We start from the raw sequence: 18724 nt of genomic DNA, 5'->3' as shown, positions 1-18724 counted from the left end.
GCAAAGACAAACCACTATCAATATGCCTTAATGATAAGAATAAGGCTTTAAACCATTTGCATTTCAAAACATTTTGCATATTATTATTGCATGCTAACAAAGTGCTATCATTCTGCCCTGCAAATTATTAGTGATTATTCCAGTGTTCTCATTAAAATCATGAGTTGCAAATTAAACATACAGCATAAATAAAGAGTTGAGAATGGATTGTTTAACTTTAATATTTTTTGCAGGTGTAGGCTGGTTATAGTAGTTATCAACACTTAAACTTGTGGATGAGTTCAGAAGATGCTTTTCATATGGTACATACTTTTCAAGATATTTAAGTTTTGATTTTCTTCAGTTTAAAAAAAAAATTCAAGAAAATTGACTGTAGAAGCCACACTATTTCAGACATTAAAAATATTGTGTTAATGTTAAGTACCATGAGATGGTACTTGTTAGCCATCTCTTCACTAAATGCCACTTAAAATTAGTGATATACTTGTGCAGCTATCTCTGATTGACTTGGCTACCGGTGGAAATTGAACTGCTCAATGAGTCCCCTTTGACTACTCCCTGTAACAGAATAAAAGGTGTTAGGTGAGGTTAAGTTTTGATTGTTGTTAAACTCCTAAGAAGTATTACATCTCAAAAATGGAGAGTCCTTTTCAAATTGCTCAGAAATTCTGGACAATTATAACAATATTTCACCTCCATTTCAAAAAATTAACAATGTGCTTATAATTATAAACTCTACATTAAATATTATATGGGCAAATTATTTAGACAGATAGATAATATTTGGCTAACCTTTTTCCAAATATGTCCTTTTCTTATGATAAAAAAAAGAAAATATTACGTTTATCATACAACATAATAATTATCACGAATAATTTCTTCTATGAATGGTATTCATAGAAGAAAAACGTCAATATTAAAACTACTTTGAATGTCATCAGGGTTTTATATACTACTCTACAACACTTGAAGAATAAACTTATGTAGTTTAAATTATTTACTAGAAATATTATGCTGTATATGTATTGAGGATTTCTGAGTTGCCACTGAAGACGATGCTGCATGTGGATTTTGGATAATGTGGGACTTGCATGTTGTGAGCCTTAGTTCTGAATGTTTTTTTGCAGATTCATGTTCCACTCAATGCCCAGAACTACGACAGCGGTCTGAAAAGTTCTCAGCCTCAACAATAGATGAACACTATCAGCACAATTTTTTTTCTAAGTTGGTACATCTGTCATAAGCATCTATGTGAAATTGCAAGTCATTCTATCAAGTAGTTTGTTTTATACAGCTGTCTGAAGCAAAAGTGTTGTCTATATCCCTTGAAATGGATAAAATTGAATATTGTGCGGTTATAAAATTATTTGTAAAAGAAGATTTAAAGGGCAAAAGAAATTCATTTGGGGTGCTTAAGGGTCAAAGCTGTATAACTGAGAGGAGACCTCCACATAGCCTTTAAAGGAATGCGGAGAACCGACCAGGGCTTCTGACCTAATGTCCAATCCTCACCTTCTCGTGGTGCACCCTGTTGGGTATCTACTTTGATACTGAACGAACGAGGATGGGCTGGCAATTTGGGATTTAGCCGACCAAATTGTATTCTTATTGGTTAAACCAAAATAAAAAATGATGGTACAACATGACAAATTTTCATACTGGCTAGGGCGTCGCCCGGTTAAACAAGGCCCCCGTTGTTTTCGCCAGGGAACCAGGGCAAACAGCGAAAAGTCAGCTACTGGAATAAATCTGAAAACAAACCCCAACTCAACATCACCAGAGTTAAAGATCGGTACTATCAACGTAAGAAGCCTGAATGGCAAAGAAATGGAGCTAGCTGAGGAATTAGATAAGTACCAGATCGACATAATAGGGGTGACTGAAACAAAAAAGACCAAAACTGGTGAGATCTTTCTGAGCAATAAATACAAAATGTTATATTCAGGCAATGACAATCAAGGAAAAGAAGGAGTAGGCATAGTATTCAACACAAAATACGAGGCTAATCTTCTTGAATGGCAGTCAGTCTCAAGTAGAGTAATGTGGGCAAATATGAGAATGGGGAACTGGACAATGAGACGTATTTGTGCCTATGGTCCCACAGAAGGTTCTACTAAGTAGATGTGGAGGAATTTTTTGACGCTTTAGAAAAAGTAACACAACGAAAAAGGAAAGTTTGTCCTTGTTGGGGATCTAAATAGCAGAGTAGGAAATGATTGTGAGACATACAAAAATATTTTGGGAAAATTTGGAGAAAAGAGCAAAGCTAATAATAATGGCAAATATCTGTTGGATTTCTGCTCAGGACATGGACTGGTTATTACTAACACCATGTTCCAACATAAAAATGTGCACAAATTCACATGGAGAGAAGAGGCTAGGAATAAGAAAAGTCTCATTGACTATGTTATTGTTGATAGTGATATTTTCTCCCTGGTGCAGGACACTAGAGTGGACAGAGGATTTGAAATTGGAAGTGATCACCATTTAGTCTTGAGCAGGATAAAATTGAATTTCATATTGAAAAGAATAACATATAAGAAAGTTTTAAAGCGAACAAAAATTGAGCAGCTCTCAAATGTGAACTGTAGACTAAAATACAGAAAGATTACTGAAAAGAAAATGAAAGAGTTTGAGAACAGGAATCAAACCTTGGAGATTCAGTGGCAAACTCTGAAGAAAACATTGATTGATTCTGCCAGAGAGGCATGTGGTGAGGTTGTGTGCAAGGATAAAAAAATCAGAACTCCATGGTGGACACAGGAAGTTAAAGAGGCAGTGAAGGAAAAGAAGAAAGCATATCAAAAGTTCCTGGCAAATAAGTCAGCTTTTACTCTTACAGAATACAGAGACAAATGTAAGAAAGCTAAACAGTGTGTAAAACTAGCTAAACAAAAGTCATGGGAGGACTTTGGCAAGAATATAGAAAATAAATATCAAGAAGGTGGCAAAATATTCTGGAGGTTGTTGAAGAAGCTTAAGAATGGAGGAAAGAGTGCTGTAAAAGGAATTAGAGATGATAAAGGTGACATGAAAACAGGAGAAAAAGATATCCTTGAAGTATGGAGTAATTATTTTGAAAAACTGCTAAATGAAACAAGCAGTGATGACAGCACAGTGATAAAAAACAATGACCAGGCATGCAGTCAGGAATACATATCCATACTTGAAGTAGAAAAAGCCATCAAAGGCTTGAAATGTGGAAAGGCAGCAGGAGTAGATGATATTCAACCAGAAATGCTGAAGTATGGTGGTAAAAGAGTCTTACAGTGGCTGCACTGCATAGTTCAGAAAGCCTGGACAGAGGGACGAATTCCCGATGATTGGAGTAGAGCTCTCATAGTACCCATATATAAAAAGGGAAATAAAACTGAATGTGAGAATTACATAGGTATTTCCCTACCGAGTGTTCCTGGCAAAATTTATGCAAGTATACTTGATAAACGGTTGAGAAGAATTGTGGAAGAAAAGCTTGGTGAAGAAGAAACTGTCAGGATCAGATCTTCACTTTACAACAAATAGTTGAGAAAGCATGGGAATATAACAAAGATCTGTATTTAAGTTTTGTCGCTTTTGAAAAGGCATATGACAAGGTGCCAAGAGAGAAGCTATTCAATACGCTGCAGTTATATGGTGTCAATGGGGCATTATATCAAGCAATACTTAGTCTTTATTTGAGTTGTAAGTCAGCAGTTAGAATTGAAGGAAGTATAGGAAGATGGTTTAATGTTAAATCTGGTGTGAGACAAGGATGTACATTATCCCCTCTGTTATTCATTATCTATATGGATCACATTATGAAGGAATGTGGTATTAAACCTGATATCAAAACTGGAGATGTTAATGTCAGCTCTTTGCTTTATGCAGATGATGTTATACTTCTAAATAAATTTGCTACAAGTCTGCACGATTCTCTGACTAAATTGAATAGCTGTTGTAATAGATATGGTATGAAGGTCAGCAATAAAAAGACAAAGACAATGAAAATAGGCAGAATCATTGAAAATGTCAACTCTGTTGTGAATGGAGAACCTGTGGAACAAGTAAAACATTTCAGCTACTTAGGCATGATTTTTACTGAAGATGGTAAATTAAATATAGAAATAGACAACAGAATCAACAAAGCTGGTATGGTGGGAAGTCAATTGAATAAATTCATATGGAATAAGAAAGAAATTAGTTGGAACACTAAATTAGCTGTATACAAGACAGTGTTCAAACCAGTTTTAACTTATGGATCTGAGAGTTGGGTCAGAAGTAAAACACTTGACCAAAGACTAGAGACTGCAGATATGAGAGTCCTGAGAAAGATTAGAGGCGTGAACAGATGGCATCAATGGCAATATCATATTAAAAATGAGGATATTAGGAAAGAACTTGACATTGTCAGCATCCAGGAATGCGTTAGCAGAGCTAATCTCAGATGGTATGGTCACTTAAATAGAATGGGAGAGGAAAGATTAGCAAAACAAGTGTTCTCTGCCAGGTTGGCAGGAAAACGACCCAGAGGAAGACCAAGATATAGGTGGATTGATACGGTACAAAGTGCCTTAGACGATAGAAATATAAGATCTGATAATGTTGGAGTCTTGACAAGTAACAGACTGATTTGGAGGAAAATTGTAGATAGGAAGTAATAATGATGTAATTTTTTCATGTAGTACTGTCATATCCTGTACACCCCTTGAGGGTACATGGCAGGAATTTGATGATGATGATGATGATGAAAGAAATTCATTTGAAGTTCATAAAAGTTTATAGGCACTCTTCTCTTTTAATTAAGAAATGGGCTGCTGAGTTTAAAGGTGGCTGTACCAACCAAGATGATCCATGTGAAGGAAGTTCAAAAAGTGTAACAACACCAGAAATCATCGATCAAGTGCACGATATGGTACTGGGTGACCGGTGAATCAAAGAGCATGAAATTGCTGAGACTATAGGCATTTCAAAAGAAAGTGTAGGATATATTTTGCATGAAGAACTGCAAATGAAAAAGTTTTATGCAAGATGGGTACCACGATTGCTCACAGCATATCAAAAATGCACTCGCATGAAAATCTCTGAACAGTACTTTTAGCATTTTAACAAGAGTAAAACTGATTTGGTGCAATTTATTACTATGGATGAGACTTGAATTCAGCATTATGCACCAGAACCCAAACAGCAATCAAAACAATGGGCAGAAGCCGGTTATTCAGTGCCAAAGAAGACAAAGTTAGTTCCATCAGCAGGAAAGGTCATGGCATCTGTGTTTTGGGATGCTAAAGGCATTTTGTTTATTAATTATCTTGAAAAGGGTAAAACAATAACTGGGGAATAATATTCTGATCTTTTAACCAGAATAGATGAAAAAATTAGTGAGAAAAGACCCGGTTTGCAGAAGAAAAAAATCATCTTTCATCACAACAATGCACCTGTCCACAAAGGTGTTTTGGCAATGGGAAAATTAAGGGATCTGCACTATGAATTGTTGGAGCATCCACCCTATTCCATAGATTTGGCTCCCTCTGACTTCTATCTCTTCCCAAAACTAAAACTTTTCCTCATTGGTCAACATTTTTCTTCAAATCAAGAGGTGATTGCAGCTGTAGAGGGATATTTTGCAGATTTTACTGAGAACCACCACAGGGATGGAATAATGGCGCTGGAGCATGGCCAGAATAAATGTATTAGTCTTAAGAAAGATTATGTTGAAAAATAAAAATAATTTTGAAATTGTAAATTCATTGTTTCATTGTTAGGCCAAAAACTTTTCAGACCACCCTTGTATGTGTCAGCTGATGAATAGCAATTTTTACATATTATACTTCATAGTATGCTACAGTTATGTTCAGTTAGTGTGGTGGGACATCCACTGCATGTAGGACATGAAGATGACATCTTATGCTTCCACCTCAGTATGGTATCACTGATTGTTGACCTGGTACAAAATACCTCTTTCAAACTCAGTTAATTCCCTTCTCTCAGCCATATCGCAGCTACACTAACTTGGGAGCATCATATTCTCAAGAAGTCCCTAACCCCACATAATGAGCAATCGTTTTGCACTTACCAAACTAATTTGCTTAAACATTTTATGATCATCACATCCACATTTCCTGAGAAGGCACAATTCATCTTTTATTATGAGTGATACTCCACTGTCCCTTTTGCATTCCCTAACCAGCTGAAATATACTATAGCCCTCAATACTACCCCTGTCAGTACATCCTCCTCAGTTAACCAAATTAGATCTGATTAACCAAGATTAGTCCAGAAAAGCTTTTATAAATATGTAATGAAAAAGAATAAGGAAAGAAAGTGAAACAATAGAAATAAATTAAGTATAACCAGTCAGCTGCCCATTAATGAATTTGAATAATCCAGTGTTGCAAGAGAAACTAAGTATTTTAGAAATGTATATATGTGAGAACATCAGTCAAAAGAGGCATTACTGCTTGAGAGACAAAATTTACCTAACTAGTTTCATATGCAGGTAGTAGGTTTTCATTTTGGAAACTCAAGTTTTTTCGACCCAATACATAATTTATTGAGTACTCAAAATAAACTGCATTCTCTAGATGTTTTTATATATATGAGTGAATAATGTTTGATTTATACACTTCACTATAAATAATACATAACTGAAAATATTTTGTGAATAGCGTAGTGTATGCCTTTGAAGTGTTTTTTTAAACTAGATTATTACTGACATTTTGATTCATTTATGAGTAATCGTTATTGTGTATGTGCTCTGAAACAGATAAGATAGATTATATTTCATATACTTATGTAAAGAGCAAAGAGCAACAGGATTTATTCATTATTGCCTCCAACCAAACAGAAAGCCAAACATTTCAAAAGGTACATCATCATACTCTCTCTTTCCATCCCCATTCTCTTTTCTTTCTCCTTTCTTTGATCAATGAAGTAGCTTTTGTATACTTATACAAAAGTGACATCATGACAACTTCATTTCCAAAGCCCTTCAAAGTTTTGTTATTTTGGGTCACACAGTATATTATACATAAATATGTGTGTGTTTAAAACAATACACTCGATTTATTAGTAGGATAAGATAATATGTTAGATGCCATGCAAACAAGATGCTGCACTACAAAAGATTTATATGAAGGTTAGTTTTTCTCAGCCAAAGACTTAAACTGTAACCTTCATGTTCTGCTGGCCAAGAAACTCTATTTCCTTGAAATTTTTGCTGTGCTTCTTTTGAGACTTCAGATGGAGGAATTTTAATATTTATCAAGATTCCATTTGGCATAGCTGAAGAAAAAATCAGTGCAATAAATCTACATTAAATTCAAACTAGATCAAATATCTCCTCATATTTTGAAAGATGTGTTAATGTATTAAGAATAACAAAAAAAGTTCAAAAACATAAAATGAAAAGTACTGTACTACAAATGTATTTATATGCAATCTTTTTACTTTAAGTTTACAGCAAAATATGTATTCACAATATGATTACATATTGTGAATACATATTACAGAAATAATATACTGTATAATTCATCTGTTTAGAGAGTTGTATATACACTTTATGGAAATAAGCATTATTAATTATCACTTTTTAACACAATAATCAGAATAAGTATTATAGCTTACACATAAATACAAATCTCTTATCCTTTTATATATGCATATACACAAACACAATTACTTGCTTGATCTTGAATGTATGTATGTAGTTCTGTGTAATTCTTTATATTTAGTGATCCTGATCCCAAACAATAAAATAACAGCAAAATGTATGTAGACCTATAATTTTCATGCAAATTAAATCCATACACTCATGATTTGCATTTCATGGAAGCTGCAAAGTAAGGTATGTACTATAGCATTATCATCATTGAGAAAGGACTGTCATAAGTTGTGCAGCTCATCATAGATAGCCTGTACAATGCAAGGTGTATCATACAACTCCTTAAACTCATTTACTGTTTACACTCTCATCACCTTTGAAGACAATGCAAAAAAGCTACTTCTCACTCTCTTACTCACTGCTCTCTTGCACAATGTCCAGGTATAACTCATGTCCTTGTCCTGTTTCCATATTTTACCATATATACAATCTTCTCAGTGTGTCTGGTAGATAGATCTCACTAGCTTAAATGTCCTAATCATATCATCCCTAAAAATTTCATTACTTTTATATACTCTCTGTAAAGGTTTTGCATTTCCTTCAAATTACTGTGCACAGATATGATAATATGAAATGTTATTTATGAGAACAGACTAAGGATGTATAATCTATAAAGGTTAGCTGAGAAAGAATGAAGAGGTGATATGATTGGAACATTTAAGCTGTTAGAGGTATCTACTGGCTGGACAAAAGGAAGGTTTTTCATTTATAGAAGGGGGGGGGGGATATCTTTGAAGCACATGGGAGGTCTGAGCAAGGGAGCAAGAAGTAACTATTTTCTGCATGGAGAATGGCAGGAGCACGGAATGATTGCCTGAGAGAGTGTACACAGCAAAAGAATTTATGAAATGTATGAGAAACTTCATTTCCTATAGCAGATCTCACACAATGAGTCTCTCAACTCCATAGAGGTCCTGAATAATAATAATAATAATAATGCCATCATGCATGGCTGAATGTAAGGTTATTGTGACCACTTAGTTATAGTTTTAAGAGGGCCCTCTACTGAATAAATTTTAGGTAATCTGTATTGAGAAAGAGATCCCTTATAGTGAAATACAAAGCTGTAACTCATCTAGCTTATGCATTAATCTGGCCCTGATGCTATTGTATGTGTAGTTATCATGAATGATGTAAAACAGATTCGATGGGTTAGTTCACATGAACACTGACTAGAATGACATTCAATATATGTAGTTCTATATACATATCGAACTATATACAGATTCGATGGTTTAGTTCACATGAACACTTACAAAGCTGTAACTCATCTAACTTATGCATAAATCTGGCCCTGACTATTGTATGTGTAGTAATCATGGATGATGTAAAACAGATTCGATGGGTTAGTTCACATGAACACTGACTAGAATGACATTCAATATATGTAGTTCTATATACATATTGAACTATATACAGATTCAATGGTTTAGTTCACATGAACACTGACTAGAATGACATTCAATATATGTAGTTCTATATACATATTGCTGTAATTTTATTGCTCAGATCAGGATCACTAAATATATAAAGCGTAACAGAGGAAGAGCCAAATACTAAATACATTCAAGAGCAAGTTATTAAGTGTGCAAACATACGAAGCAATGGTGTTTTCTAAATCAGATTAAATTATCGATGAAGTCATGTCACACATCAGCATCTGTTCTACAATCTGACTGTTGTCACTGTTTTTTTAAGGTATAGTCTAATACAGAATAAATCTCCACGGTCACACCATTTAATCAAAGCGCTTTCCACATATATGAAGCTTCATCCCTAGGTTTGATCAGGAGCAATATACAATGAAACCATCTTACCTCTGCTGGTTAATACCCTTTTCAGTATTGCAGCAATCTTCTGGACTATTTTCAACACCTTTGTGATATGTCCCATAAACTTCAAACTTCTATCTGCTATCATCCAAGAGCCTTTTGTTGCCTTCTCCAGTATAGTTACTACCAACAGTGGTGCGGACTTCCCTCTGTGGATTCCAAAGTTCAAAATAAATTGGCGATTCATTCATTTGTCCACCTTTTCAGCTCACTCAAATCTTCCTGAAGAGCCATAACATTATAAATAATAATTATCCCAAGCATCACGTCATCAACAAATACTGAATATTTCCAGTGACTTATAGTATCAGTGACATGAAGGTTGAACAATAATGATCCCAATACTGTGCCCTGTGGAACTTCACTCATAACTATCCTTCTTCCTGATAGCATTTCCCCATCCATACACAACTCTGTTTTTTCCAATTTAAATAAATATGTAATTTTTTGCAAAAATTACCTTTTTCTTGTTTGCAAAAATTACCTTTTTTGTAAAGTCAGCATGGCTTTGAAAAGTTAATACTATTACCCTCATCTGTTGAATTCTATATATGAGCTCTTACTAATTTTTTCATCTGCTTCTCTGGTTGGCTGAGTGGTTAGCATACTCACTCTCCAATCAACAGGCTCATGTTTAAATCCCACCATGGGCATGGATGTTTCTGATTGTCTTTAGGTGGGAAATGAATTTCATTGCCCGGTGTGAGACCACCGTCCCATTTATCGCAGGCCTGAAAAAGTTTCATGTTTGGTCTCTAGATTAGGGTTTCTGGATTATGTAAAAATAAATTTAAAATATATAAAATTGATAAAATGGAAAAAAAAAATCCTTAGCCAACTCATGGTACAAAATGCACTAAAAGTTTGCAAATAACTTTTCACAGGTGGGAGCAACGTAAAAAAAAAAAAATCTAAACAACCACAGTAGAAATGTAAACTGATGCCTCCTGAAGAAATATATAACCACCACCATTTAAGCAATGACACTATATTATCCTCCTTCTACTCCTTAGGAATTCTTCAAGTCAAGACTTTCATTAAGCAGCCAGGTCAATGGCAATGTCAGTTCCTTAACACATTCCCCTAAACCACATAATGAAATTTCATCCAGTCACATTGTCTTGCTGACATTCCTGTTTAATATTCTTAATACATCCACTTCATTCACTTCTAACCCTTCAACTGTCACCATCCCTCTAGGAATAAAACCTGCTCCATCAGAATGAAATATCCTAATAGCAATAATTAAATTTACATCTCTGCTATTGTCCGCAATGGTTACCCAAATGCCTTCTCTACATCTGGCCAGGTCATTTGTCCACATGCTTGCTAGTCTCCTCACATATTCTAATTTTTCCTTATTACACTAATCACTTTCTTAGTTTGAGCTTTATATTCTTCATGCAACTGCACTCCATCTTTTTCTTTACCTTTTCTGTAACATTTTTTCATCTGTAACATGCGTAACACCTTTTCATCTGTAATTTCTGTTTGATATCCTTGGGCATCCATTTTGCCCAAAGCTTTTCAACATTCTCATTCAAAGTATACATTATGCTACTGTTTTTGGGGATGTTAGTAGACAGAATGTTGAATACAGAATACCATATTGGCTCGAATATAACTTGCCTTCGTGTATATCTCGCATCCCTGATTTTATTTTACAAAAAAAAAAAAAAAAAAAAAAAGAAATTAAAAAGCTTCACATATGCCTCGCACAGAAAAAAAGCTTAAAACTTTAAGAAACAGATGGTGAATGTTGTTATGGCAGTTTCAGGTATTTTGAAATTCAGTTGAAGAGAATCAGTATTTCAACTCAACAATCGTCGGTTTGCCTTTTTCGTTCAGTCGCGCAATCTTTTGTTAATACCACACCAATCATATGATTAGTGCAGTATTGGTGTGGCATAGAGATGGAAGGAACCAGTACAGAAAATTTGTAACACCCATCTCATCATACCATTCCATAACAGCTGCAGCTTTGTGGCATGAGGTATTGTCATCTTGATAGTAACACAGGTCTGTTCCATAAAAACTCCACAGTGTAGGCAGCACCTGATTATCCAAAATATCTAGGTACTGAGCTGCCTTCATGGAACCATGGACAACGAACAGTGGTCCCACTTCAAACCAGCTGAATGCACCCTACACTATTAAACTTTACGATGAGCACAACATACTGCGATAACAAGTGTTCACCAGGCTGCCTCCATACCCACACCATACCATCAGATTGTAAACAGGTGAACCTTGATCCATTGCTCCAGAGTACCTTTTTCCACTGTCAATTGTCCAGTTTACACACTCTTTGCACCAGGCCAGAAAAGCTGCCTTGTTCATTGTTGTGATGTTTGGCTTGTGTGCCACTGCTCTTCTGTGGAAGCCCAGTAAATGGAGTTCTTTTCGTACAGTATTAATGCTCACTATGGTGTTACTGGGGCTCTGGACCTCATCATTTTCAGTGGCCACCCTCGGTGTTTTCCTGCACTAGTGATGCCAGAATGTCTCCATTTGTTGATTTTAACTGTTGATTATGACTGCTCTAGTTGAGCAATGGCATGTATGGACATGCCACCAATGTGACAGCCCACGATGACACCTCTCTCTCGAAGTCAGTGAGTTCAAGTCGTGTTGCCATACTACCTGTATTCAACTGCTACGATAAAATACAGCTTCCCAATATCTGTATACCAGTTTTTATGTTATTAACAAACCTGAAATGTTCCATAACTTCAAATAACAAGGGTGTCTGGACAATTATTGATAGATAGTGTATATGCCTAAACAAATCCAGAGCAAGTCTGCAAAATTCATAACTGAACTATGTTAACAAATCTGCCATGAAAAATCAACACTAAAAAGACCAAAACTATGAAAATATGCAGGAAAATAGAAAATTTTGACTGCATTCTCAGTGGAAAACTTCCAGAACAAGTCAAATATTTCAGTTATTTAGATATAATTTTTAGTGAGGTTGTCGAATAACATATGGAAACAGACAACAGAATAAGCAAAACTGACATGGTGGGAAGCCAGCTGAAAAAATTTATATGGAATAAGAAAAATTAGCCAAAATACTAAACTAGCAGTATACTGGAGACAGTGTTCAAGCCAATTTTAATTTATGAATCTGAGAGTTGGGTTACAAATAATATAGCTGATCAAAGACTAGGGATCACAGAATACGACAGTTTGGAGAAAATTAGAAAAGTGAACAGAAGGTTAATGGCAGAATTATATTTAAAATGAAGATATTAGGCAGAAACTTAACAATGTTAGCATTTGAAACGTGTAAGCAGACCTAAGGTAGTATGGTCTCAACATAATGGAAAAGGAAAGGTCAGCAAAATAGGTGTTTGATGCCAATATGACAGGAAAAAGACCAAGATGTAAGTGGATTTATGCAGTGAGAAGTGCCCTAGAAGACAGAAATATAAAATAAGATAATACTTTAATCCTGACAAGTGATAGACTAATTTGAAGGAAAACTATTCACAGGAGATCAGTAATGATGTAAACTTAATCATGTAGTATTGTCACAGAATACTACAATCATGTAGTATTCTGTACACCCCATCAGACTACATGCCATAAATTTAATTAAAAATAAATAGAAACAGAAGAACAACTATGTGAAAGAAACCAATAAGCTGTATATATTATAAAAATAAATACATAATTAATTATATATTTATCTGTCACATATTCCAAAAAGTGTGATTTACTTGGTGTTGCAGGTGGTTCTATAATGTCTTCAAGCTGTTTCATCTCAACTTCTATTTTCTTTATATTCGAATAGCTTTGCTGCATCAACTTCATTATCTTCTTAATAAATCCTACATAGTCTATATAAATAAAGTAATGCTGCATATTTCATTTGGTCAATAAAAAGTTGATAAGTCAAATTAATCCATTTAACAATAAAAATTTAATAATTCAATAATTCAATTTTTAAGCAGTTGCAACTGAATTTATAGAGATACTAAACAGTTTCTGAAATACATCTTGATCAGTATTTTATAATGAGGCAGTATTTTAAAATTTTTACATTAGTGCTATCATTTTTATCTAGGAATGCTGTTTTATCTTTCTGGGTAACATTCTTTTGCAGTTCTGATTGGAATTCTTTTTCAGGATTGCATATGAATGCTTTTTTAGGCATTTTGAAATTTTAGATAAGTACTTGGTTTTTCTCTGTTTACAAGAAAAATGACTGACCTCTAAATTTAAAATGCACCACTTTTACTAAATTTTAGTACATAAAAATAGATTTAATACAAAACAAAATAACTTACTGTAGGTCAAAGAATATTAACGATATTACTTTCAATCATTATATAGAACTGTGATTTTCTTTCAATATTGAATATCCATTTTTTTTTAAAGTTATGTGCAAAGTATTACAAAAATGCAAGGAAGGAATTAATTATGCAGATGCTATACTTTTTTGGAATTCTGTAGGACATAGATGCTCAGTGAGAAGGCATTTTATTATTATTATTATGTGACAACCTCCAGGGAGTCCAAAAACTCAACAAGGGAAGGCACCCACTCTACAACTCTCCATCTCCACCACCCAATCCACCAACTACAACGAATCACAGCTATCTTCATCATCTATACCAATGCTATCTTCATCATCTATACCAATGCCATCTACCACCCATCACCACTAGTATTTTCAAAGACAATCATGCACACATCCATGCTCACAGCAGGATTCGAACCCGCAGCCTTTTCGTTGGGGGAGCAGATACGCTAGCCTCTCGGCCAACATGCATTGATTCAGTCACAAGTTGTGTGAACAAGTGTCTGTGATAGTTGTACTCAACAAAATTACCATCAACCATTATCAAGACTTAAAAGTCTCATCATACACATATCTCAATAATACACTCCACACACCCACCACTCTAAGCACAAAATCTGTTCCTCACTGTCTTTCTCAGATACTTTATGTAAATTCCAGAAAGGGCCACTTTTTTCTCCCCCTCCTTCATATTAATTTACTAAGACTTACTCACTAACAACTTATACTTTTTCTTCTCTCTCTCTACTAAGTTCAAATGGCAGTCTCTCAATCTGTCCTTACAGCCTACACAATATTGTTTTCATCACACCTCTAAACTCATTCCAGGATCTTTCATTAGTCCAAGACTACTATGCAAATTTACACACAGCAATTCAGATGTAGCCAGATTAAAGTCAGTAGCATAATCTATTTAATGTTCAGGGATGGCAGGAGCTTAGTTGAATTGAGTTGGGTTGCTTTGAATTATGGCCAAAGAAACAGGCTATGAAGTCAGTATATTAGACTGTTAAATGCAGGATGAAAAACCTGAATTTCTAGAGGGGAAAAAACACTGACACCTTTGTATGATGCTAACTAACTCACCTTAAGTTGAACAGCCCTTATAAAGATTCTTTATATCCTAGATGGGATGTGAACCCATCTTTCCAATTAGAGGACACTGTCTTTACTGATTGAACTACAAGAGCTTGGTAGATGGGCTAATTAAAGCTCTAACAGATACAATAAAAACAATCAGCTTTATTGAAAGCCAAACAAAAGCTTAATGCATACTTAAACTGCTGATTAAGTGCTTTAACAAAAAGTATAGTCTTCTACAGTGGGAGGATAATATCCTTCTGCATCAATGTTTATATGAAAGCAATAATGCACTTGACAACATGAATTTGAACTTAAGGTAATAAAAACAGCATACAGAGGAAATTCTAAATCTTATCAAATGATATCATGCTGACTTAATGGAAGACAAACTAATAGGCTTATGATAAGTTAAATTTAATTAAATTCAATATTTTGCCCAAGTTATGTAGACATATAAATATATAAGAGACTTCCAAATGTCATGAAGAATGATGTCTTGGTTTCTCTTTAAGATTTCATGTATAACTGTACCATCACCAAGGATTTAAATATCCTTGAAAAGAAAAAATTGTCATCAAGATAAGGCATGAAGACAGAGGACCAATCCATCTCGTGTTGTTCTGAGAACATGTGTGCAGTGGGGATCACTGTTATCCTTCCTTTTATATGCAATGTTTTCCCAGTGTTCTTTATTACAGATATCAAAACTCTTCTGGTCTGTCCAATGTAAGCTTTGCTGCAGGTACATGGAATCTTTGTACATTCTGGGATGTTTTTTAAAAGGAATACTGTCTTTTAGCAAGCATAGAAACTTCTGTAAGAGGTGTGAACAGGTTTAAAAGCAGTTCAGATACTACCTATTTTAGAAATTGCACCATATATCTTGCAATTCTGCCAAGGTAGAGTAAGAAAATGGTGCCTTTATAATCTATTTTTGCAAACATTTTTGATTTCTCAGAGAAAAGTCATTTATTCAGTAACTTCTGAGTAGCCATTTTGAAGGAACTAGTAGAATAAAAGATTAAGTTCACCTTTATCTTTTGTTTCTTCTTTATTTTTGGAGCATGGTTCTTCAGGTTGTGATAATTCCCAATTTTTGTCAAGGATGATGAAAGGAGCTGGCATGGAGATACCTTCCCATATGAGTTGGCTTAATAATAATATAACTATAAAAATGAATGAAAACTTATGTTAAAACTTATTTAATGTAGAATTTTTGTCTAAGTGTCATAGGCAGCTTCAGTACAGGATTATAATCCTGTACTGAAGGTCCAAGTACAATAATCTTGCTGATGTTCTTCCAACAAAAAAAAAGAAGGGGTTTATTATAACCATTATAACAAACTGCCAAAAAAAAAAAAAAGTCCCAACCAGAGCCCTATAGACAATGTTATTCTAAATGAAATTCACAATAGCACCAATATCCAATATAACAAATTGAGTTTTTTATAGAGTTGAATGTCTTTTGTTTCAGACAGAATACAAAATGTTAATTTTTAGACTGTCCTTGATGTACTCATTTACTGCTTCTGAGTCTTTCAAAGTTCCCATATTGTTACACCCTGATACCTTAAGAATGTAGAATTCCAAGCTATCATTGTGTAACATGAGGAGCAAATAAATTAAGAACCCTGCATAAAAGCTAATAGATGAATTAATTAAAAGAAAAAGAAATATTCTTGCATCCAATAAAATATATAAAATATAAAGGTGTTTGTTGAACTAACTAACAAAAAAAAGAAAGAATATATTAATGTTGTAATATGATATAAGAGAGAAAATTTAACTAAATAAGACAGAAAAGGATTAATCATAAGAGATGGTATGTGAGAGAGGCTAGAGATTAAAATATTAAGTAAATTCATAGAGAAATTTTGGAAAGGGGATTAAGTTAGAAGCTAGCAAAAGAAAAACAACAGACTATCGCTCAGGGCCGATTCCCGGATTGAGACATCATTACGGGCTCGCCGACCAAAGGACGTTTGGCAGAAAAATGCCACCCTAATTGGTCGGTGAAGTAAAATCAAGTAGGGGGCAGAGAAAAGAAGTTAAGAAAGGTGCCGTTAGGAGAGCAAGTATAAAAGGGTTGGACCCCCCCCCATGAGGGACTTTTAGAAAAGTAGGCTTTTAGACCTTTTTGGCTTTTGGTTTTTGGTTCTGTTCCAGGAGAGTTCTTCGCGAGCTCCTTCATATGGGTTTCACAGTGTTTTCCTGAGTGGCGAGATTGGAGTTATATCTCCGTCGTCGCAACACGGAAACAAAAGTGAGTGGAATTTTGGTTCTGTATTTCCTATGTAAGAAGCGAAGAATGCCATATAGTTGAGGAAAAGAAAGCATATTCTTTGTGTTTCAACTTCAGTGAAGACCACGAAAAAGGGAAAGCTGTAAAGAAATCAATATCCACGTCGCGAGTTGTACAGCCATTATTTAGATGATTCAAAGTGTGTCCTGAATAACGAAAGGTAAAGACCACGTAGGCATAGTTCAAATCAAAAAGGGAACATAGGAGAAGCAGATTATCAGAGAGGTTATACCAGGATACTTCAATCAGAAAAAGATAGAGGCCCATATGGAAAACTCAGGAAAGAAAGGTACTGTAAATTATATTTCGTGTTAACTAAGATTCGTCTGTATTAGTTATCATTATTCTAATACGGAACTGTTGAAGTGACCAAGAAAACAATACTAGGACTTTAGTATCTGACAGAATATATTGAAAGTAAGCTGGCTAGTGTTAATGTTATATGAGTAATTAAGTGTCCTGGGAATTTTGCATGTCTATTATATTGTATAAGAAAGTTTAAATGTCATAGTTATGTGTTAGTGCAGTAAATGGTTTAGTTAAGCTACTTAAGTTTGGATAGTTAAATAGTGTGAATTAATCTTATATGTCCATGTCATATGAAGTTATGTGTTGAATGTGTATGGCGGCATGATCGTAATTCCCATTATAGGATCATAGCTTGATTATTTATGATAAGCTAATGTCAGTTTGTAAATATTTAGTATAGCATTGAATTGAGTAATCACAAAAATTGAATTGTACCAAGTTAAAGATTTTAATAAACCTTTGTTCAATGATAAAAAAGTTGTCTGAAATTGCTGTCCAATGCACCACTTGAAAAATACGAACCTAATCACGCGGGAAATTAATGTGTTAAGAAACGAGATAAAGTGTCACGACTGCAACATAGTTACACTTTCTGACATATTTTAGCTCTTTCTCCTTGTTTTTGCATATAATATCTTAAACTAAATGTCCCAAAAGGCGCAGTATAATACAAATATTAGGGATACTAAGGGGAGAAATAACTTAGATATTAGTAAAAATTTTGGTGATATCTCGAGCATAGATAATAGTAGAATATAGATAAGCGGAAATTATTAGATAGAATAAAAATCATAAATTGGGACACAACAATATGATCTGCACATGATAGCTTTATCAGAGAATAAGAATATTTTCTTAAAGCTGTTGTGACACTTTTTCCTGTTGGTTTTGCATAATCTGTATGAGGATTTCTGTTGACTGAGCTTCTGAGGAATAGCTGATAAACTCAAAGTAGGTTTAGTTATTGAAGTCTATCCAGAACTTCTACCTTTGTATAAGCAATTCTCCTCTGAAAACTGTTCGAACCAGGATTAAATAGAATGTCCAGACAGTGATTCTACATTAAAATTCCTTCTATAATTTTTTAAAATCTTTCTTTCAAAACTCTTTTTATTAATCTGATAGACGAGTAGATTCTGCATGCACTAGAACATGTGAAAAATCTACACATATTAGTTAGTGCAATATGTTCTAAGTCATATATTTAGACTTAGGTGCTAATTACAACTCATGTTAAACATTTCATAAAA

The 18724-nt window shown here is 34.3% G+C and overlaps 1 protein-coding gene across 1 annotated transcript in view; it reads right to left on the bottom strand.

Moving 5' to 3' along the window:
• The window catches only part of LOC150098976 (uncharacterized), a 217843-nt gene that overhangs the window by 73555 nt on the left and 125564 nt on the right, over positions 1–18724 (bottom strand). Inside the window, exon 5 of the mRNA XM_090404948.1 lies at positions 13197–13316. Within this exon, the coding sequence (XP_090261074.1) occupies positions 13197–13316 (120 nt within the window). The remainder of the gene's footprint in view (positions 1–13196; positions 13317–18724) is intronic.

Source organism: Typopeltis vanoorti, chromosome 15 (assembly GCF_054136105.1).
Source record: "Typopeltis vanoorti isolate ZY-2024b chromosome 15, IOZ_Tvanoo_1.0, whole genome shotgun sequence".
Classification (NCBI taxonomy): Eukaryota; Metazoa; Arthropoda; class Arachnida; order Uropygi; family Thelyphonidae; genus Typopeltis; species Typopeltis vanoorti.
The sequence above is the reverse complement of the archived record's forward strand: the minus strand, read 5'-3'. Positions and strand labels throughout refer to the sequence as shown.